We start from the raw sequence: 24277 nt of genomic DNA, 5'->3' as shown, positions 1-24277 counted from the left end.
CCGATTTGCTTTGCTTTCTATTCGGCATATTCAGTTCGAAGTTCAACTCGGTGCATTAGACTAGAAATCGATAATTCTTATACCATATCATATATTCTTTCTATGGATATATATTCATTCTTCTATGGATAGATATTTATTATTACAATTATCTGTATAGCTATTACGTAGTTGAAAATTCCCTTTTAATTTTATCGTTTGAAGATTTCTATATATTCCGTTACATCACGAAGTATTAAATGTCGTTAAAATATAAATCATTTTCTATTCTTTTCTATTCTTCATCGTCGAGTTTCCCATCGAATACGTATCGACGTAAGCTTAACGAGGTTCTAGTTACGTCATTGCTTAAGTGGCCGATTATGTTGTTCACGTAGAGCGAAGCAGGAACAGGGAAAATATGAAAACCAATGAGCGGCCCGATGAAAATCGCGCTATTCATTATTCCGAGGGATGTACCTGCATTTCACTGAAATCGCTTTCATTAGCGTGCTTCGACTGAGGAACTTGAATAGGAAAAGGAACGCGCGTTCGCTTCTTCCTCTCCTTCAAGGTTCTCCGTTACGCTTCCCGAATCGTATTTCAGCATAATACAGTGTGCATGATAGACTATGAATTTTGGACGCATCGTGCCTTGTCTGGGTGCAACGGAAGAAAGTAAGCCATCGACACGATTGGCAAATTTCCAAAGTGCACGGCAAACTCGCGGAAGACACAGGATGACGTCGAAGCGCAGACACGACGAATAGCTTTAAATAGAATTATCCTATCCGATGGAAACTCTATAGAATAATTGATAATTAGCAATATCTGTAGCAGTTCTAATTCTGATTCTCAGTTTCTAAATAAAGTCAAGCAATGTCTTAATTTTGGAAAGATAATCATTTTATAGGATGAAGCTTTATATTTACCTCCTCCTTTGCTATGCAATATATTTAAAAATAAATTTACATAAATACTGATATTATACTTGTTACTACTGCTATTAATGTAAATCATAGAGATAATCGAAATAGTTGCAGCATTAACGAGAACAATTGGAAGCAAGAACTTAATGGAAAATTGATGTCCGAGGATTAGAAAATTTCACCAGATACGGATCTGGGGAACTCGATGAATCGGTTTAACCTTCTTATAAACGAAAGGAAAAGAGATTCGCTTCCAAATTTTGGAATAAAGAAAAAAATTCTCGTGGTAGGCAACGCTCTCCCGTAAAAGCTAACAAGGTGGGAGTCGGTATAAAGAGAGGAAATACTCGATGGCGATGGCCAGTGAGTTCAGTGAGAGTGCCGTGATCCTTTTACCGATCTACCGTGAAAGTCAACGATGAAGGTACGCGTCTCAAGATCATTGTGTACCGAATCTCTTTCGGTTCATATGTGAAGTGCTCATTTTCCTATCGAAATCTTACTCTTCCCTTTTTTGTTCGAACCGATTAATGGGCCCGTACCGACCTTGTCAAGAAGAAGGCCTTAGAAATCCTGAAATAGAATTTACATTTGTGCGAATTAATTATACTTATCAATTTCAAAATTCACCACGAGGAAGTTCCATTTATTCGAATGCTACTTTAACAACGAAATTTTAATCAATGCCTGAATTAAATATGTACTCCTGCCGTTTGAGTTCGATTATCTGGACGTTGAACTTTTATCATTACGCGAACGAAAAGTCGTTTGAAGAAGAAGGACTAATTATACGTACGAATACTGTTTATGCTTCAATGAGTACAGAACTCCGAACCCAATGGACTTCCATTGTTCTTAAAATTTCCTCTTGATAAAATCGATGTTACTCCAGTCTGAAATTCGATTCATAAGATCATTTTATAAGGCGATTTCTTGGCGGTTTCGCTTCTTGTGGCGCGATCGAGGGTCGAAGCGTTGCTATTAAAATTCACGTGAAAGTAAAGGATATTTGTTTCTACTCGTGGATATGTTCTTCCCGAGATGCACACACGGCAGCGTAGAGAATTGCATTTTGTTCCTGCGCGGTCGATCTCGCGATGTTTAGAAGGTAAAAGTGTGAAGAAACGCGACGATCATTGTCATTAACAAGCGGTCGCTTACCCGTGAGAAATCGCGTTTATTCGTTTGATAACTAAAACTATCTCTCTCAACACAATACGAAATATCGTCTTGCGTTTTCCTTCGTATTATCCTTTCTGCGAAAGTATCCCACTCGATTTTTCGTACGTACGATTTTCCCGCCGCAAATTTTCCATTCCATAAACGACGCTCTACGAACTTTCTTTCAACGAAGAAAACATTTCTCGCTGTTAAATAAACGAACATAAAAAAGTCCTTAGGCGTTTAGTTTCAAGATAAAAATAACAAAAATATGAAAGTTGTGGCGGATCCCAAGATGAAACGATACGCGATACGAGTGGGTCCATCGCGACAGTGCGAAGAAAGTTAAAATGGATGACGAAAGGTCTTGGCGAAGTATTCGTTTCTATGCATATAACAGCTATAACAGGAAATGATTTTCGCGATACGCAGATTCTTCGACCGCACAGGTACCTTTCTTTCCAAGGAATCGGATCTTGGTGCCCAAGGTGACGTTTTTATTATATACCGGCTCGCTAGACGCTTTTTAGAAATCGTGTCGAGAGTATTGCAAGCTGGAGCGTATGGTAACTAGGTCAGACGTTGGCACCACCGAGTGCAAGGGCAAGGACACTTCGATCACTTTCGTCCGGCTGAGATAATTCACATTCCCCTCGAGTGGTTAAGCCAAAAATACGGAAATAAGTTTCACGGTGTTTCTTCGGATTTATCACTTCGGTACGAGTCGTTATAGAAATTTATTTTCATTGCATTCGTGGCTCGACTGAAATGTTCGTCGATATCTTTTCGATAAAACACCGGTTCTTCTTAATGGGCTAAGGAATTTATTTTGGTGGAAAATGTTGTGAGTTTGAAACGCGAGTCGATGTTTCTACAATTTTTATCGAAACTTGTAACGTTATTTATCCAAGAAAAGGATGCAGTTGAACGTAGACGAGGATGACTCTGCAAACTGGAATTTTTATTTTCAAATAGCAGTTGAGCATTTGTTTATTTGATTTTTGCAAGCGAACGAGAAATGTAGATCGCTGGAGATTTCTACTGAATCTCTGCAACGATCGTGAGTTCGTTTTGTTTGCAATTTATGATCGTACGGGACTATTTATCTTATTTTATTCGAAATATAAGAAAGAAAAATTCTTGAAAAATCTTTAGACTATTTTCTAAAAAATCAGAGCATAGGCTATTAAGAAAACAATTATTGTGAAACTTGGTAAAAATTCGAGAGGCGTAAAGCTCAATTGGAACTTTTAGATTGGAACTTCGGAAGCAGACAAACGATCGAAGATCGACTTTCGATCTGTATCGAGGTTTTTCATGTTTTTGATTGACAACACTCGTCGTCAATTTCTTAGTTTCTTTTTCTCTCGATACAGTTTGCGAAACCAGTAATTCTGTCAAGATCGTTGATCGTCGCTGCAATCACATACATAGACATAGCTAAGACACGCGTCTTCGTATGACTTTCACCAAGAGCCGCTCTACTTGTCGCATTCACGTTCCAATGCTACATGTTTCACTGATTTATAAACTTACTAACATGTTACGCTGCGATGCCCTGTTAGGCATTGCATATACCATTGATCCAATATACCGTCCAAATATCTTCAAACAAGTACAGCAAGTACAATCCTAAATATCCTTCGTGCGTTCTAATTGTCTTTTAACTCATTCGAAACTTCCTTCCTATCGTAATTCGTGATAAATACGGTAGTGCGCATACGCTTGTCGCAACTACCGTATGTATCAGCAACGCTGAAGAAAATTCGTTTCCAAAGGGATAAACGATCGGCTCGAATGGCCATCGGCTTCGAATGAGTTAAAAACGATAAGACAATATCGATAATCACGTTCCAATGAATTTCAGTTACTGTGGCTGTTCACTCTCGGTTGTTCGATCGTCGTCGTTCTATCGGAAAGCACAGACTCGAGCGAAAAAGCGTTGCGAGCACGTGCATCAGCGCAACTCGAGCGATTGGCCCCCTATCGAAGATCATCGACAGACCAAGGGACGATCGACGAACAGTGGCAGCTGCTTGAAAACGCCGCCAACGATCCCGCAATTAACAAACTCAGCGACCAGCAAATCTTGGATATCTATCGACTTCTTCCAGAAAATCTACAGAGAGACGTCATAGATCGAGTTGGCGGGAATCGAGCTATGATCGAGATGCTGGCAAACCAGAAATACGTGGCGTTCATGCAAGATAGGATAAAACGATCAGGATCGAAACGCGAGATATACGATCGCGATGGATACGAGTCACCACCAGACGAATACACGCACGAGTACGCAGGATACGGGCATTATGGAGAGCACAATGGAGAAAATCCAGAATCGTCTGGATCTGGATCCGATTCTGGATCGATTCTAAAAGGATCTGGCAGCCTGATCGGTGGCATAGCCAAAGGTATAATCAGTGGCCTCGTGAGCGCATCCAGCAGCGCTTCGAAAGGATCTTCCTCGATCTCGGCGCAGAGTTCCCAGACGAGTTCGTCGTCGAGCGACGATAAACCAAAGCCGAAACCAGAATATGGACAAGTTTACTCGGTAACTATGTAGACATTGGCAAGTTAAAATTAAAACGAGCGGGTTCGATTGAGATACGCGATCGCAATTAATTCTGTATGAGATGGATCGGTGTCGATTGCCACAAATTGGCGAGGAATGAAAATGGAATTTTCAGTTCTATATCGAAGGAAATGCTTCGTTCGTGAAAAATTTCCAAACGAATTACCTGCTGGCGGAAGTTGATGTATGCGCATAACGGAACGAGCGGATATCAGCAATGCTGGTATTTGGAAACGAGATTATGAAGGCCTTCGTTGCCTTTACAGCGAATTTTACGTAATTAGCTTCAGGTGAAAGTGAATTCATCTGCGTAGAAAGTTCGTTTGTGTTCTGATATGATAATGATTTGATTTGACGAAAAAAAGAAGGAAAGAAATTCCGAAATCTATGGAGCTTTCTTTAAACGAACCCGTGAGCTATCGATCAAACGCTCAGTCGTTTTTTGGCGAAAACGAAATAGAGTAGAATGACAGATGTAGAAACGTTAGTACAAACGATTATATCGATATATTAGCTGCACGAAAAAGACATCATTATGTGGGTCGTTCAGGTTGCAATTAAGGAGGGAAATCTTTAGCTGGCTCTTGTCTTCGCACGCCCCTTAGCTAATCGTAGAAAATATTTCACGCTGAAAGAATTTCACGATGGAAATAGGAAACGTGTCAATTACGAATCGTTGTCGAATGAAATTCTTCCGAGTATATAATGGGTATCGCGAAACTTTCATTCTTTTTATACGATCTACAAAAGTTTGTTACAAATGAGCGCAACACTAATTTACAATTAGTCGATTCACGAATACCAGGCCGCATAGAAATTTGCAATTTCCATCGTGAAATTACGATGTTCGTGTAATCGACGTTGAGTGAAACAGGTCGACCGTAACATGTCATCGCCGATCGTTCGAACCTGTCGTGATTGAGTTTGATTTGCAACATAGAAGCAACGATTAAAGAAACCATCCGAACCTCCAAAGAACGTCGAATTGTAATTTGAAAATGTTGGAGCGCGCATTTTTTATATATTAAATAGAACATGGAAGGAAGACCGGTTGTGTGAAAAATGTGACACGGATAGTTCGCGTTACCATAGTATGCATAGTTCTTGTATTAATATAGAGGCATTCTTATAATAATCTCAGCTGTATCGTGCAATATATAATACTCAATAAAGTACAGATTAAATCGCATCTCGATTAATTTGCGCAACACGTGCCTTGTTAATGGAATTTTTCTATGATAGTACAACGATAAGGCGTTCGACATGTGGGACTTCAAAAAGGCGATCATTACCACGTTAATGCAAGCCGTAAAAGCCATAAGTGGCGGTGTGATTGCTTTGAAAGGTCAGCTACTGAAAGGCGGCGCTTACCTTGTTGCGGCCAAGAGCAAAATTATCACTAAAACCGGGGATGCTATCACGACCTTGGGTCGTAATATCGTCAAGAGTGCCGTGCATCCTCCTCAGCCGCATCCTGCATACTTGTACGATCATCCTCCGGAAGGTGGTGAGTGATTCTCTAATTTAGACTCTCATCGCTTAACGTGTACTCTCGTGTTGGTAACTTGACCATCAATAACACACAGATAATAATTTTCTGTCTGTCCCTGACTTACGATATACAGTTTAATGATATTATATATATATATAATTTACGGAGCAGTTTGCTACCAAAAGTCGTGAAATTACTTTAATTTAATGTACATATCAGCTTAAGGATAATTGGAAATTAAAAGTGGAATGAAACGGAACAGGTCACGAAGAAAGTTACGACGGACCACCGCCCAGTATCGAGGAATATGGCGAACCTCATGACGAGTATCAGGGAAACGGAAATTATGATTCATCCTCGGATGGTAAGGCTTCTCGACGTGAATAACGATCATTGAAACACGTTATTAACACCGCAGCATCGATACTAATACACTAATACCTCTTACTTTTCTAAAGTTTCATTTGCAAAAGCATTGCATTTGATCGTAATGCAATTTGCGATTCCACATAGCAACGTTAACTCGTTAACTCGAAATACGCTTATATTCTTCATTCGAACGTATGATACGCTCCATGTATATACATAAGTACGTTATACATGTAAGGGTGTTCTTGTATGCTTGTAAAAAGAATTCGGTGAGAGGCGTGGAATCTCTGGAGAACACTGTTACGCGTTTTGGAATAAAGAAAGTAAGAGCGATCTTCGCTTTCAAATGAGATTCTAATCTCCGGAACTTTCCTCCGTGTACGAGCACGAGTATAGTGGAGAAGTGAGATGGGCTGCGGAAGAATTCCCGTAGTGGAATGTTGAATTCCGCAGCCGTTCGTTATACAGGGTGTCCACAATTTCCATTTCATCGATTCGATTCGAGACTTGCTCGCTTTTACTCCGTTTTTCTTTTTTCTTTTTTTTTTTTTTTTTTTTTTGAGAAAATCTTGTCAAAGAAACGAAGAAGTTTTCGGTTTGAAAATTATTTATTTACGCTTACTTGTAGCGATAAAGCGAATAAATAAATGAAAGAAAGAACTTTTGCTTCTTCTTTCCTAGTTTAGCGATAGCCTACACGCTCGCGAAAGCTTGACATTTAAATTGGGAACACCCTGTACATATTCGGCGCTTTAAACACAGGTCCCACCACTGTGAATTCTTCCTCGATCGTAAAATGCTTCTTTACTACGTGTCACGTTTCTACGACTACGGTCTCTTTGAGACACCCGAAATAATTAGCCTCTTCCGTGAGAACGATTCTTTCTACGGTGATCTTCAAAATTCCAAGTTAATCTACTTTCGCTCTGAACCTTTCGATATATCACACCGTTAACACGACTTTCTCCCAACAAGATCATCGATCCTTTCGATAGGATGTGGCTTGTGTGGAACAGGTTTGCCACTTTGTATTTAAACAAGTTGTGTTAATCCTGGAATATTGCAATAGAGTACTGTATTCTCACCGGTTTCTGTTTCATCCATTTTTAAACGGTGCTAGCTCTTTGTAATTTACGCTTTCTAGTCATTTTCTAGCATGGGAAGACCAAAACTATCTGGCATATCTGAATTTTATTTCAAGTGTCATGATGTCATGCGAGCAAAATTACGCTTTTCATGGTTAGGCTGTTCTACTGTGTGTGTAACTAGCAGGATTGTATGTAGGTGTAATATCGCAGGACTAATCGAGATGTGCGAATTTATTCGTTGACTGACGATTTAATGAGTCGATAAAATGATTTACCACAAAGTGATCAAGTTTATAAATCGATAAAGTTGTACAGAAAGTGTGATTACTAATACACTTGTACATACGAACGACTACATAGTAACAACTAACTTTTCGTTTCATGAAATTCGATTAAAAGAAAGCGCAAAACCTTTATCGAAAAAGAAGGTACCTATTAACGCTTAAAAGTAGCAGTTATTAATACAATAAAACGTGGTTAAGCGCATCTAATAGTCGACGGTTTGTTGACAAGAATCTAACGAATTTATTATAACTTCATGAAACGAAGGATTATCGTTCAGACACGACTGACAGACGTTACATTTACAGTTGCCCAGGCGGGCCTTCTAATCGTGAAACCAACGAAACCGGACGATTACGGTTACGATCATCACACAGTGGACTTGGACGCCCAAAAACCTGCGGTAACACACTCGGAAGACAATTACTACGGCCCACCACCGGAACTGCCCCACGAAGACATCGAAAACACCGTGTTAGGAAATGCAAACAGCTATCAAAATTTTAATCAAGTCGATCACAACGTGAATTCAAATCCAGAACCGCCGTTGCCCGGCTACGATCACATTAAAGGACTCGACCACGCTTCTCTTGCTTCTGGTTCGCTGTCGAACCATCACGTTCCGCTGTCTATTCAACAGAGCGTCGAATATCCACCGATACACATTCAATACTCTCTTCCAGATAAAGGCAACTTGCAGATTTTAAACGGAGATACGAACGGCAACGATCTGTCCGTGTACTCGAGCCTATCGATCGATACAGAGCCACAGAAAATAGAGTCGATTAAGATATCCGCGGAGCTGCCCAAGTTGCAACCGCATACGAACTTGCAGAACTTGCCATTGCTGCCGTACTCTTATCCGCTGCAAGGACCACTGAAGATACCACTGTGGAATCCGCATATCTCGTCGCCGTATTGGCAAAATCAGGGATTGCTTCAGCCGTACGCTAATTTCAATCTTCATGGCTTGTATCGAAGAAGAAGCAGTTCGCAGAGGAGAAGATCCGTCAGCGAGATTGCGCAACGTATGAGACTGCAGCGAGGCTAGAACCGAAGAGTAGTCGCAGGTAATTGGAATCGCGTTAGACCTCGTGAATATCCTCCACCGTGTGGTTACTGGGCACGCGAAGTTTCACGCGAAGCGATCTCACCAACGTCTGACGTTGCTGAGATGGTTCGTATCGGGTTCTCCGATCATGCAGCAGCTGACGAGACACCGGAGTCTGTGATTTCGCAGTCGTTCGATATTGGCTCTCGCAGCCCTAGATCGTAGGCGTCGTGATTTTTCTAATTTTCTTTCGCGACTTATCCGGACTTCTCCACGTCTTCTGTGTCCTGTTTAATTCCTCATACATCTAAGAACATACACGAGGCAAAGATTCGATTACTGTCACGAATAGCAGCTGGAAGCATAGTAGCTAATTGGAAGCGAGCTGCGTGTATCTTGCGTCACCTATAGTCTACGTTATCGTCCATGTCCTACTCCGTATTTCATTACTCGTGAACATTGCATTACTCGGATCCACGGAAGCTCAGCGTGATACGGTACTCAGCATCCAGAGAACGTGGCTCTTCTGTTATCCTGAATAGTTCTATCGCTTCTTCTCCAGTTCGCCTTCTATAGTCAAATTCATACTATTTTTATATTTTATAATTTGCAGATATAATTATAATTCCCTTCCGATACTTTCTGTTACAGTGGTCTACTCCTATTCGTACTACCCGGTCGTCAATGGATTCGAAAGATATCACAGATGCTAAAGAAGCCTGGCATTCGTGTTGGGATTGAAAACTATAGCGAGTGCAAGGAAATTCAGTGTGCGTAATATCGTCACGGAAAATTTGTAAAATTTTGCCCGAAGGACCGGTCCAGGAAGGAGGAATGTTAGCTAGAGACAATTTACCTACATACGGATATGTATGCGTACGTGTGTTGGCGCGTGTGTGAGCGTGTTCGCCCGAGTTTCGGCTTTCGCCTCGTTATCGTGGTAAAAGAAAACCTAGAAATTTCATGGATTCGATGGAAGTTATTCGAAGACGAATCCTCACGGAATTATCGTAGAAAAAAGAAAGCGGTCCGACATGCAAATGAAGGAACGACGAGCGTGGAACAATTATGGACAGCAGTCGAGTTAACGTACTTTATAGTTGATTTTATCTTGTGACACGAGTTGAATCGACAATGAGCCGTACGATGTTCACTTTTTTCGCATGATCGCCGTAATAAATACGACTGTTGCATCTGGTTTTCGTTGATTGCCGATCATTAAGAAGGCGAGCGTGCTGTATGAAAGTTTATAACGATTCATTATGCGTATAAATGCAAATGTAGCTCGAGTAACGCTGATGCCGATTTTCATGCAGCGAAGGAGGCCATAATAATACGATTAGCTACTTTATTTTCCCTTCCTTTTCTCCTAACACCCATTAGAATTCGTAATTATAGGCATCGTAGTATTTTTATTACGCTCTCTACGACTTGGCCTTGTTTTAATTAGTCTTTTATAGTGTATATAAGTTTTGCAAGTGAACCATCGAGTTTGAATAAATATTTGTTGTTATCGTTATCCTTTGACTTTTATTATTCGCTATTGTTATCGTTGATAATTTAATAAACTAATTTTATCTTAATTCCCTCTTCTTCAATTTCGTTTGTAATATTTGTTTATTAAAAGAAACATTAATTCGTATGATTAATCGATACGTACCGATACTGTGTTGGAAGGTGCGTTACTTTATTCTCACATTATTACGTGCAAACGAATATGAGCGACGAATATGAGGAGCAATGAACGACAATCAGGAAATAAAACGTCTGAACCAACATCCAGCCTCGATCTCCTTTCATCAATGCTTCCTATCGAGTGCAATGAACCTTCAATCCTGAATAACACCAGTTCTTTCCGAATACATTGCTGAAAGATATCGAACGACTGAAACATCGCTATAAAACGTTACATTTTTATTCCGATCGCTCCGTCAACTGACAAAACGCTTGAAAATAGGTAACATATTTTTTCATTATCAATAAATCACATCGAGGAACGGAACACCTTCGTATTATATTTCCATGATTTCAAAAATAAATATAGAAAACAAAAAAGATAAAAAAAAGAAACAATCACGTGGAACAGAATCGAAGTATTAAAAAAAATATCGAAATGCCACAAGTTCAAAGATTTATGATTTTTACGCAAAGATCCGTTGCAGCGACTTTGTCGTTGTTACGCGACGAAAGAAATAGCACGCAAATGCCCAAAGCAATGCAAAAGTTCCAAGTTGGTCGTGAAAAAGATTGGATGGCACGGTCGCATAATTTTAGTCATAAACTCACGTAGCACCGATGAATATAGTGGGTCACTGGATCACACACGTTGGTCCGCGCGTATCCACGCACACAGGTGTATGCTCACGAGGGAATCCAGTAGCAGGATATGGAGAGAAACGGCGTTTAACCGGTCTTCGATCACTCTGCCCATCTGCCGACTCGCGAAGGGCCCCTGGTACACTCGTAAATCGACTTTCCTGCCGTCGAATTCTTCTTCCATCCATCGTAGTACATTTAATAAAATACAATCTGCCATTGAAACGTTCCATCTCGTTCTCTGTGTAAACGTTTAAACGCATACCTGACAAATGATCGAAACGAGCGTACAATTCCAGCTATCTGTAGGAATCTCAATATTTAACAAACTATTGTTGGAAATTGATTGGCGTAGAATCGAATGGAGACGAAGATTCTCCGTTCGGTATGTTCATTTTTTTTTTTTTCTTTTTTCTAAAAGCGGCTTCAACGAAGTACCGTTTCGGAGAAACGTCGACTGCGTATCGCTTTAGTTGTTCGTGTCGGAAGAAACACGGGAGAAAGGAACGTAAGATGAAAGAGAGCGAGAAATATATCGAAAATGTCAGAGTTTCCGAGAAGAACAGGTGGCCGAAGCATGAATTATTTAATTCGGGAAAGTTTTGCAGAATCGAAGCGTACAGTCTACGAAGATCTAGAAACGAGCAGAGTCGAAGAACGATTAAGTAAAAGAGCGAATAATTCCCTTCAGAAAATCAAAAAGGATTAAAATGTAAAATATCCACTTTAACACAGTCGCAGGCTCGGTTATTTGGAAAAACGTTGTAGGAACGATTATAGATGGGAAGATATTTACTTACGTGATACGATTAACTGCGATTCGCTTAACGCGCTTCCGTTGCACACGCAGAACGAACAAACGCAGAATTGGGAATTCTTGTGAATTTCGTGGAACCCATGACTTTTCCCAGTTACGTTCCGCATTTCGAAGCAGCTGTTATCCGTCAGAGTAAGGTAGGAGGCACAGCGTTTCGGCCTTCGATGATACGTTCGCCGGTTGCGAGTATAAATGAAGGACAATGACCTAATTGCGTGCAGAACACACAGTGCTCCCTCAATGTCCAATCATCGCGCGCGTTAACTCGTGTTCGATTATTTGTGGCCGTAACTTCCGGCACATTCTTTTCCTATTTTTTATCGTTTTCCCGTCTTTTCCTTCCAGTGAGAACGCCAAGTTGCACAGGTGATAAATCTGAAAATTGTAATTTCTTCGTTCGAGGAACTTCTTGCTCGGAAGGCGCAACAATGAAGGTAAGACGTCAGGCTTTTTAGCATCGTTATTGTTTACCAATATTTTGTCTAGTACCTTGTTCCTGAAGAAACTTCATTTTCTACGCAGCGATTTCGTACGATTCGATGATTTTATTGAAAATAACGTAACTCTCTATGGTCGAAGTCGAGCGTGGTTTACGCGTACACCGAATCTTCTCTGTAATTTAAGAGATTTATCGACATTTCTGGTTGTGATTGAAATTACAAAAATATAGATTACACTCTTAACTTTTGCATGGAAACTTTTGTAAAAATGAACTTTAGGTATTATATAGTTCGAATTTGTAAGAAACGCGAGCTACGAAATAATGAAATAATTCTAAACCCTTCTAACGTTAAAATAAATAATTCTCTAGTAAAGTAATTAAACAACACACGAGTATTTTATACGTACGAATTCTATAGTCGAATAATCTCTTATTCGTGACACGTATTTCAGCGTATAATTCACTTTAACAATTTTCCGTCGTACAGTTGAATTAATTTTCTTCAATTAACTAGAACTCTTCCTATTGCTATACAATTTTGCCAATTTCACTAGCATTAGTTATGTCACGGTATTCTTCACATTGTATTACGATGGACGAATATACAGGTATGCGCCTGTAACTACGCTACGATTGAAAAATCAAGTTAATAGGCCTGTCTACCCAACGTAGAAACTAGTTCCGTTATATGACAAAAAAAGGATACTCGGTCGATGTCTGATTATTATCATTAACGGGAAATAGCCATACGTTTCTTCCTTCGTCTTCGAGAAAACGTTTCCCTCCTCTCCTTTTGAAAAAGTACCACCAGATATACAAGACGCCTAATTATACAAAAACTACGAACCAACCACGGACGTTCTAAATATTATTAACGCGTGTAAAATTAAGCTTTCTCAATTTTTATTTTATTGCAATATCCTGACAGGAGAGGAGTATCGTTAATCATTCACGGAATTAAACGTCTTGGTGGATTCCTATTTATCGGTTAACGTTATAAATCAGACGTTAAGAACAAAGAGAGGAATATGTGAGTGTATGCGAGTGTTCGATCTTTCTTCTTCCATCATCGATAACGCGCTCTTGGCAATCGAAATTACCAAGCGGAAACGCGAGTCGAGCGAAAACGAAGTATAATCGTCGCGATGCAACAAGTTGCATCCACCATCGTCGTTTCTAATCCATTCGAGCCGGACCATCGTTTCCATGCTCGGCTATTTTCTTTTCGACCTCGCTCCTCTCTTAGCTTCTTACTACCCTCGCTTTTCCTACGTCGATGTGGCACACCGTCCCACTTTGTCCGCTAACAACTCGCGGCACTTCTCTCTTCGGTTTCATTGCCGGTGCCAGCGTCTCTCAAACTATAGATACGATCGGTTAACCATACCATTGTCACGGTCATTGTTACGGCCGTTCAAATCGACGCTCGACGTAACAAGCTGAGCGGATGGTGTTGAATACCAAAGCACTTGCTTTCAAACGTATTTCAGTGAACGATTCAATTTTATCGCCGCGGAATCGTAAGCGAAACACACGGTTTCCTTTCCCACCGTAGCTCCAATTGACGTAGAGTTGAATTTGCTTAAGTTGCTTTTCATATTGCCGCTGCTGTATTAGATTCGTTTTAACGAGATGCTAATCGCTCGCTCTAATATACCTGGTAATTAAAGAAAATAGAAAAATCTTGTCGTCTTTTATCGAAGAATATTTGAGGACCACTGGCTCGTATTACATCGCACGCATTGACTCTACCCGTACCATAACCGCGAAGAATGAAACTAAGTGCACGTGTTGATATGCGAATACCGTAAGAGTGGCCTGGACTTCCGGTTTTAACGCGTCCGCTTTCCCGATCCTAATAAATTCTCAAAAATAATATCTTACGAACGCTTGAAACTTTAGAGGAATCTGCAAAAATCCATATGACCTACGTACATGAAAATTAAATGGAACGTTGAATTTCTTTAACAAAAGCCTCCGTAGAATAGAAGATATAAATGATAAATATTGATAAGAGAAGAAGACCCACTTACCTTTTACGATGACAACTGGTCGACTGCCAATTTTTTGTTTCCCATGGAATACATATAACGGGCGCGTTCTGTTAACCAAATTCCAGACGACAAATTGGCTGTGCTGTTTGTTGGTCGTGTGTGTCTGCCTTGTCGAAGCCAGGTACAAGATCAGAAGGCCCCAGTTATCGCCTCCGCAGCCTCCTAAACTGATGTTCAAGAAATCATGGCCGATCGCCCATAGAATCTCCGTGGGCAACACGATGCACATAAATGGAAACTTCCCGCCCAAACGAATGTCCCAGAAACCGCCTAATTATAGGTGAATGTCGGAAATTTCATCGAACACCTCGTTGCTTCATCGAACGTGACTTTTTTCCGATTTGTTCTTTTATTCAAGAATTCGCAGACCACCGATGTTCAACGTGCCACCTACCATTTGGAAGAATCAAATGCCGATAAGAGCTCCTCTAAATAATCACGCGGTTCTTCCGCAACGTCCACCTGTTAAGGAGTTCCATGCCGTGAACAAAATGCCGGAATATAGTCCTGAGTACAGGCCGGAAGCCGCTGTTCTACCACCGACACACAGGGGTGGCATCGACGACGACAAAGGACCGATTCATACCATTCCTGCACCGAATCTCAGTCCCATGGACAAGCCTTTCAATAACGAAGCGAATGCAGACGAGACGTCTCGGCGTCAACAGCCAACCGATTCTACCTACAAAGTTAATCCACACGGTTGGTTGACGTTATTTTCAGCTTCAATGTTTTAGCAGTTAAACAATGGAAATCCGCTAACCAAAAACTTGAGAAAACGAATGGATCTAAGATTTTTCATTTTGTCGATTACTAGAAACGATATTGATTAGTCTTTATTGCAAAAGAAACACGATCGTAGTATACACGATATACGTATACGATGCACGGTATATTTCTAAGTTTACGCACTACGAGTGGATTGAAATTCTAGCATTAATTATCGTATTTAAATAACATTAAATAATGTCGAAGTCTGTCTGCTAATTTTATTTTTATCTCTTCTAACTTTTTCTTTTTCGATTGTGTTCTCTTCGTAGGTTCCTTGTTGCCTAATTTCGATCTTGCGACTATCACGAGTTTGACACCCCAGAAGACTGTGACCAGCCCGACACCGGTGCAACACCAGTACGAAGTGACCGAAAGTAACGATATCAGTCAGAAAGAGTATCAAACTGTTCTGCCAACGTTCTTGCCCCCGGAATTTGCAACACTTTCGACATTAGTGAATCCTGACTTACAAACGAACGACGTTTACTTGAATAATCATCCAGCTTCGAATATAGGTCTTATCGGAACGAACATTCAACTCGGACAGCCCAACTTACCTATGCAAACGAATCTTCACAGTTCTCTTCACGTTGGTTTCCCTGGTACCGCTGCTCAGACTCCTTACATTATAAATCAACAAATTCCTGATCTACACGTTGGTCATCCGGCACCAGCTGGTCCTCCGCTCTCAGCCACTCAACTTTACGACCTTCTAAACAGCTTTCCCCAAAAAATGCCAGAGCAGTATCAAACAGGTATGATTCTCATTCACGATATCTCTTCTTTAGCGTTACTTTTACAGCCCAAATTCCAGCAAATCTTGTCTCTCTTCCTCTTCGTTTATATCTAGCAATTAAATATACAAATAAACGTTTTATGTATCGTTAACATAAATCTTGCCTTACCGTAAATTAAATTAGAATACGTCGGAGAAAGTGCTCTCTCCTTTTTCAAAACAATATAGTAAGAAGAAATAGAAAATCCAACAGCTCTCATGCGTTATCCTTTATCTATATCGTACATCGATTTGGCCGAAGCGCGTCGTTCAGATAACAAGATAAATCGAAACGATCGTGATTCCAGGTCAACAGCCACAACTTCAGCAACACATACTTCAGCAGCAACTCGGTCAATTCTTCCAGCCTACCGGCGTGACTGGTTTCTCGCAGCCCCAGATGCAATCGTTCAATTACGACGAGCAAGATAACAAGGAGCAACAACAACAGCAGGTCTTATTCAACCAGGATTACACCGCTGGCAGGGTCAATACGAATTACAACGTAGGACCGGAGTCACCTCTGAACGAGGAAGAGAACGCTGGCCTGCAACAGAACGAGGATCTCGCTTATATCGCCGATGGAAACGAACAATTGGAAAATAACATCGAATACGAGCAAACCAACAATCAAAAGGATCAGACGACGTACTTTAACAAAGTGGCTAACAACGATGCAATGTCGACGCAGTTTTACACGACGCTGCCTAATCGAGAGGCTGCAGAAAAATTAGCAGCGCTGGCAGCTGCTGGAAACGTTAACAGTCAATTGATCGGGCAATTGCGAAAGCAACAGCAACAACAACAACAACAGCAGCAGGAAAATGTACAGACCGATGAAAGTATGCCTCCTAATCACAAGAACGAAGAATACAAAACGAACGAGCAAATCAACGACGACAGTCATTATGATCAGAATTATTACCAAGATAGAGTTCAGAATCGACAGAAACAACGACAGAAAGAACATGAACAACAACTGCAACAGTACGAGGAACGGCAGAAAGAATACGACAGACAGCAGCAACAACAACAGCAACGTCAACGACAAAATCCGTATAGCAACAAAAGACCATTGAGAATTATGGTGCCGGATGAAAACGATTATAGCAATACCGAGATACAGAATGACGAGCCAAAAGAAAATACAGAAGTCGAGTACGAGTATGAGAACGACGAAGCGGATGCTGGAAATTCGCAGGCAAACGCGTCGTTCGACGGAAGAACGTCTTATGATCGATCGAACGTTGAATTTGGTTCGCGTTTGAATCCTAAGAGCGGAGTATAACATTTTGTTACGAATCATTTTGTATATATAGTTGGACGAAAATATTTATTACAGTTCTATTTATCGATCAGACTTATCTTTACGGGGATTTCTGTGTAATTTAGACAATGAATAGGGTTTCTCTAAGGCGGGAAATTTTATACTGTTTTTACAAAGTACGCCGACGAAACTTTCTTTTTTGAGATTACCATTTGTGGTTATAATTAGAATATTTATTAAATTTTCGTCGACGATACATTGAAAACAGTCGCGTGAAGGATAGTAATTTATTTAATGTTATTTATTGTCGGGCAAGTTTGTCGATGTACTCGTACTTCGTTGTAAAAAAATGGACAAAAGATATTGCCATTGATTTAAGGAATCGATCTTTTATTTCAATTATTGCGCATCACCAATCTGAATTACACTTACATATATGTACATATGTATCATTGAGGTAATCTATCCAATATATGGTACAGGAGTCATTTTGGTTACGAACAAAAATCTACAAATATTCTATCTTTTCGAAGATCATCTCGTCCCATATTTTCATTTTTACAAAATTAGCCAATAGAACAGCCATACAGTAAAAAATACCGGAGTTAATACTATCATACTACTAGTACTTACGAGGAAGGGGATTCAATCTTAAAGAAAGAAAAACAAACCTCGCACGAGTGAAATCACAAAGACTTTTTAAGCAGCATAGTGATTGCGTATTCACAAAATTTGAGATGACATAAACTGACGGTAATTTACGATGGAATACTACTATGACCGATCCATAAACCACGGCTTGCCATCATTTGTGAGTCGTTTCGTAAGAATGTCGCATCCAGTTTCGGTAACTAATAGCGTGTGTTCGAATTGTGCCGACCATTGACCATCCGCGGTAACTGCTGTCCAAGTATCGGGCCACATCTCGTCTCTCCATGTACCTTGAGATATCATTGGTTCTATAGTAAAACAGTGTCCCGGTTTCATAACACCCACAGCCTTGTTTTCTAAACAAAATGAAAACGAGTTAAGCTAAAACAGTTGATTTAAAGCGTCAATTATAAGCAGGATATTTACTCGCATAATGAGGTACGCTTGGCGCAGTGTGGAATAAACGATGAATTCCATGGCCGCAATAACTACGTACTACACTGAATCCATGCGCTTGTGCATGTTTCTGAATAATATTTCCAATTTCCCTATATTTTTCACCAGGCCGTACGATATCTATAGCTTTCGATAAGCATTCGTACGTAACTTCAACTAATTTTTTCACTTCGGGTTTCACATTACCGACTAGAAACGTCTCATTTAAGTCACCATGAAATCCATTATGATATACAGTTACATCAACTGTAAGAAACGAGAATTATAATGTTATCGTACTTGTATTAAATCCGTATTTAAAAAGATATCATTATAATACCATTGCAAATATCTCCATCCTCGAGCGGCCTAGTATCAGGAATACCATGGCATATCACTTCGTTAACAGAAGTGCAACAACTAGCTGGGAATTGATAATAGTTCAGTGGAGACGGATAGCAGTCTCTTTCGATACAAGCTTCGTGAACTGCTCTGTCTATCTCCGCTGTAGTAACACCTACCTCGCAAGCACGTGCAGCCTCGTCCAAGACTTCTCGTCCAAGCTATAGGAGTAATTTTCATTTATGTTCCCTTCTTCGTTAAAAGAGAATAAAAATATGTTTGTATTAAATTAGTAAGAACATTTTTTAAATATAAAAAATTAACGCGATCACTCCAATCGGAATAGTCGTCAATCAACGTATTAAAAAACATATTTTAATATTTTTAATAATCGTTGTACCTTGCAAGCTACTCGCATGCCCTCAATTTCCTCATCATCAAGGATTTTTATTTGCGCAGAACCTCGTACCGATTGTTCGCTTACGGACAAACCAGTTGGATGTGTAGCATAATCTGGACGTTTGATATGTTCGGGTACTTCCCGACGAGGTTCTCTCTTATATGGACGTAATTTACCGGTATAATGATAGAAAGGCCATGGATTATACTCGTTCGAAGATTTATCTCCACCTATTCCTTCTATTAGAAACAATATTTTTGCATTTTATACGCAATCATTTAAATACGTATATGTATTTGATAAAATATACATTTTTTTAGTTTTTAATTATAAATTTATTTTGCATTAGTAGAGCTACACTTTACGTAATTGTTAATTGCTAAACTCACTCGCCAATTGATGAATGACTTTGTGTGTTTTCCAGCTTCGTTTAAAACAATCCTGCAACAAAATGTGAACATGCTAAAATGATAAAAAAGTATCATAGTAAGTAAACAAAAATATCTATAGAAACGCTCAAAAGATTTTTTGTAAACGTATATCATTAAAACATGATATTTATTCATTTTCTTACGAAAATATATTAACAACGCTATTTATATACTAAGAATGATACTATAGTCGTTTCAAAAATAAAATGTACATGGTATTAATTATTATTAATTAATACCATACGAGGTATATTTAAATACCTGGTACATGTATTTATCTCTTGAACTAACCTTCAAATATATAAGGTAGTGCTTACCTGAGTGCAGAAATAGGAGCCCTGTATCCCAATTTTCAGACAAGTTGGACATTGGAGGCTGGCTATAGTTTTACAGCCCGGTGTTTCACATGTACCACAAGCGAATGCCATTTTCGTTGAAATTTTCTTCGGTAACTATGCGTGACGTGACTCGACGAATACGACACAAACGGCAAGAAGTAATTTGAGACGTTAATGTACTGTTTTACCGATGGATTTGCTTGTTAATTCGACATGGATGACGAAACTTCTAACTGCTTCTAACACAAACGAGGCTTATTTGTGGTCAAAATCATAGATCTCTGACACAGATAAGACGCAGAATAGATATTGCATCTTATGGGACTCCGTGATATCACAGATGAGATACGGAACAAATCTAGTATCTTACAAGATTTTGTGATATATGTTCTAAACTACCGATCGTCCAGAAAAAAGCAGAAGTTTTGTTACGCCCTCTACGATTTAAAATAGTCATCTGACCACATACCTGAGAAGAGAGAAAATTTCCTCTCTGACCTGACCTTAGTCGATGTATAAACAAGTGTGGTAAATGGTAAAAAAGATATTTCTCGTGGTCGGTATTTTAGAACATAAAACATGAAATCCTTTATAATGTCAGGTTTGTTTTGTATTTAATGCTTGCCTGCGATGGATGAGTGGGCTTTTCCACTCGTTGAAACCTGATATTTCCCTTTGTTATTGGTTTGGCTAACACGGAGATTTGAGCTAAATGAACGGCCTGTTTTGTTCAAAATAATTAACTCACCACATCTTCTCGAGATGCCAGCTGGAATCGTCCATTGTTCGTTTTATATCTTTTCTCTAGACTATCTCTAGGGATGCGAAAAAGTGAATGGTTGATATGACATGGTTCATATCATAAAACGAGTCGGTGGCATATCCTAAGATTGTAACGTATAGCTCGAGAGCAAAAGTCCTTACGATCAGAAGAGACAAGTGTTAGGGTCTTGAATTTCGTACGTAGAAAATGATAGGCAACTTGATGCCATAATTTTTCTATGTTTGCTACTCCTGGAAGTGGTGTAGCCGGGAGTAGCTTTTTGACAGATTGCGGTTATAGACCATATCTGACCAGGTACGATAAGAGCTTCGATTCGTGCTTACAATAAATGTACATAAATATTTAGCTAATGTTTATATGCGTACATATTTCGTTTGTAGGTAAATATAATTTTGACGTTCATCGTAGTAGATGCAGAGGGCGTAGGGAACTCCTTGTATTTTTCGAGGTCGGTATTTCAGAGGAGGAGGTACAAAGTTCCATAAGGTGTTGTTGGTGTTATATCTACGTATTTTGCCATCGTCAATGGTATAGCATTGTTTGGTTTCCTCTTGAAAATGGCTGCCGTATTGGACGAAGTAGGCAAATCTGCCGAAAAATTAGTAGATGAGGAAAAAGACGAGATCGTTGATGAAGAAGATGAAACTGGTGCAGTAGAAGCTTCAAAGAAGAAAAAAAAGAAGAAAAAGAAGAAGAAGGCTGGTTCGTTACTTTATAAATTGTTGGATATTGGGTGCACAGTCGTTTATGCGTATTTGGGGATTATTAGCGTGTCTTGCACTAGCTCCGACTTTTTTTTTTTGAAAATAAACACGGGTTCACGTGCAATAACCTTTTCTTTTAACTCTTTCATGATGTTACTCCTATACTTCTATATAGTAATTTCGTATTTACAGGGTAACTAATGAACAACATATATTATTACTAAACATGCCCGTGAGTGACACAACTTGGAAATTACCATGCACATGTCTTGACTCTCTATCATCTCACGGCTGAAGTTTGCTTCATACAAAATATTTCGATTTCATAATAATTCAAACTTAAACTTATGTTATTACTCACGACAAAAATTTGTGTTTAAAAATAATTTTGAGACGGAATTATTATTTTATGGACAGCACTGATTTTCCTGCCTCCATAAATATGTTTTAGGAGCTGGTGAAGCTAGCGCAGATGTTCCAGAAGGAGAAGAAACGAAACAAGATAATATAGAAGGTAACTTATCTCCAAATTTGTATGAAAGACAATCATTTATGTATATAATATTTAATCTATGTCACATTGTAGAAGCTGATATAGATGCAACAGAAAATGATGCAGAAACAGAAGATGCTAAGAAGAAAAAGAAGAAACGTAAATCACGTGGAAAAACTGGAGGTCCTAAACAACAAACAGATCCTCCGACTATTCCTGTATCAGAATTTTTCCCAGATGGGAACTTTCCGATAGGACAAATAATGGATCATCCCTCTGCTGCTGGAGTAGATGATAGAACAGCTAAGGATCGCTTTTCTAGCGAAGAAGCACGTGCTTTTGACAGAATGCATAACGACATTTATAACGAAGCGAGGCAGGCAGCTGAAGCTCATAGACAAACTAGGAAGCATATTATGAAATGGGTATGTGGTATCCATGAAATAACTATAACAGGAAAACGAATTAAACAATTTATATAAAATCATGATTAATTTAGGTGAAACCTGGGATGACAATGATAGAAATTTGTAACGAGTTGGAAAATACAGCAAGAAAATTAATAGGAGAAGATGGGCTAAAAGCTGGACTAGCATTTCCAACTGGTTGTTCAAGAAATCATTGCGCCGCTCATTACACTCCGAATGCTGGCGATCCCACCGTTTTGGAGTACGATGATGTTACCAAGATAGATTTTGGGACACACATTAACGGACGAATCATCGACTGTGCATTTACATTAGCATTCAATCCGAAATACGATAGGCTCATTGAAGCAGTTCGTGATGCTACAAATACTGGAATTAAAGCTGCTGGTATCGACGTTCAACTATGCGATGTTGGAGCTGCGATTCAAGAAGTTATGGAATCATACGAAGTTGAATTAGATGGCAAAACTTACCCAGTATGTTTGTTACCTTTTTCAGATTATTATCTGTCGATTTTATCATAGATCGTTATTATCACTGATTTATGTTTAGGTAAAATCCATAAGAAATCTCAACGGTCATTCAATCGCTTCGTATCGTATCCACGCTGGAAAAACTGTACCGATAGTTAAAGGGGGTGAAGCTACCAGAATGGAAGAGAATGAATTTTATGCCATTGAAACTTTCGGATCTACTGGGAGAGGAATCGTTCACGACGATCTAGACTGTTCCCATTACATGAAGTGCTTCGATGCTGGTTTCGTCCCATTGAGATTGCAAAGTAGCAAATCCCTACTCAATGTTATCAACAAGCATTTCGGTATATATCGATTTATTAACACATTTCTAACTTAAACTTCTCTATCGAAAAACCAACAAAGCAATAGTAAAGTATATTTGTAACAAACAGGTACTTTGGCTTTCTGCAAGCGATGGTTAGATCGTGTTGGTTGCGTGAAATATCAAATGGCTTTGAAGGATCTATGCGACAAAGGTGCAGTAGAGGCTTACCCACCTTTAGTCGATGTGAAGGGATGTTATACTGCTCAATTCGAGCATACCCTCGTTCTACGTCCAACGTGTAAGGAGGTTATTTCTCGTGGAGACGATTACTGATATGTCTATTGTTCTGGAATCGCGTTATGTGTACTCATTATATCTTTTATCTGGCAATGTACAAGTTGATTTACGTAAAATCACACCGACGGTAAATGTTATTAATAACGCGATATTTAATTATACATCTCATTCATTGTTTCCTCTTTGTTGATAGAAACACTATACAATGGTGATAAGGCAAAACATTGTGAAATATTAAAAATATAAAAAAATTACATATTTTTTTATTTTATTTTTTAATCTAATATTGGACTATAAATAAAGGAAAATGTTTTTACGAATAGTCGAATAATCGAGGTTGTGCTAGTATTGAGAGCAACGCTCTTTCGTTTGTTGTTATTTTTCTGCACATTTATGAAGATGAAAAAAGGCATATATTATCATTGACGTTGAATAAAATATATTTAATATTTTAATTGCTCCAATATGATAATAGTCTTAAATATTACGATTAGTTTGCACAAATCGAAGTTTAATGCAGTCAACGCGATAACATTACAATTTCTGTTTACATTTACACGTCAACTTATTAACGAGATTCTTTAGTGTTTCGTAGAATTTTTTTATTACGATTATTTCCAAATATCACGGTTACCTTTATTCTATTTCTGAAACAGTAGAAGAAGATGTACGGTGATGCACTGTTATCAATAGAAAACCTGTTAAATTCGAGTGTAGGTACGATCACGTTCCTATAATACCTTGATTGCAACAATATATATTTTATTCATTTTATGAATTATAAACAGTGGAGTTTAATAAATGCTGCTATATCAACCTACTGAAT

The 24277-nt window shown here is 39.1% G+C and overlaps 4 protein-coding genes and 1 long non-coding RNA gene across 5 annotated transcripts; 3 read left to right on the top strand and 2 right to left on the bottom strand.

Annotated features, from left to right (window-relative positions):
- The first annotated feature begins 1227 nt into the window (after positions 1-1227).
- Positions 1228-9650, top strand: LOC132913997 (uncharacterized). Its single transcript, XM_060972738.1, has 6 exons — positions 1228-1332; positions 3937-4620; positions 5884-6148; positions 6396-6497; positions 8181-8942; positions 9575-9650. The coding sequence occupies exons 1-5, from the start codon at positions 1327-1329 to the stop codon at positions 8921-8923; spliced, it is 1800 nt and encodes a 599-aa protein (XP_060828721.1). The 5' UTR covers positions 1228-1326; the 3' UTR covers positions 8924-8942; positions 9575-9650.
- On the bottom strand, positions 8838-9656 carry LOC132914447 (uncharacterized). Its single transcript, XR_009659595.1, has 3 exons — positions 9573-9656; positions 9027-9278; positions 8838-8919 (listed from the first exon to the last, which is right to left on the bottom strand). It is a non-coding gene; the product is annotated as an uncharacterized LOC132914447 (long non-coding RNA).
- Positions 9657-12287: 2631 nt separating this feature from the next.
- On the top strand, positions 12288-17743 carry LOC132913962 (GATA zinc finger domain-containing protein 10-like). Its single transcript, XM_060972661.1, has 5 exons — positions 12288-12490; positions 14618-14832; positions 14911-15254; positions 15593-16078; positions 16407-17743. Exons 1-5 carry the CDS (start codon positions 12485-12487, stop codon positions 17384-17386), a joined length of 2031 nt encoding a protein of 676 aa, XP_060828644.1. The 5' UTR covers positions 12288-12484; the 3' UTR covers positions 17387-17743.
- A 305-nt stretch (positions 17744-18048) lies between these two features.
- Positions 18049-20315, bottom strand: LOC132914239 (methionine aminopeptidase 1). The gene is made up of 6 exons (XM_060973176.1): positions 19942-20315; positions 19583-19634; positions 19194-19432; positions 18792-19014; positions 18443-18718; positions 18049-18372 (listed from the first exon to the last, which is right to left on the bottom strand). Exons 1-6 carry the CDS (start codon positions 20050-20052, stop codon positions 18140-18142), a joined length of 1134 nt encoding a protein of 377 aa, XP_060829159.1. The 5' UTR covers positions 20053-20315; the 3' UTR covers positions 18049-18139.
- Positions 20316-21189: 874 nt separating this feature from the next.
- LOC132914171 (methionine aminopeptidase 2) lies at positions 21190-24271 on the top strand. The gene is made up of 6 exons (XM_060973038.1): positions 21190-21448; positions 21902-21964; positions 22037-22368; positions 22443-22847; positions 22924-23191; positions 23282-24271. Exons 1-6 carry the CDS (start codon positions 21304-21306, stop codon positions 23485-23487), a joined length of 1419 nt encoding a protein of 472 aa, XP_060829021.1. The 5' UTR covers positions 21190-21303; the 3' UTR covers positions 23488-24271.
- Positions 24272-24277: the final 6 nt, after the last annotated feature.

The sequence above is a fragment of the Bombus pascuorum genome, chromosome 1 (assembly GCF_905332965.1).
Source record: "Bombus pascuorum chromosome 1, iyBomPasc1.1, whole genome shotgun sequence".
Lineage (NCBI taxonomy): Eukaryota > Metazoa > Arthropoda > Insecta > Hymenoptera > Apidae > Bombus > Bombus pascuorum.
Note: the sequence above shows the minus strand (reverse complement) of the source record. Positions and strands in the feature narration are given on the sequence as shown.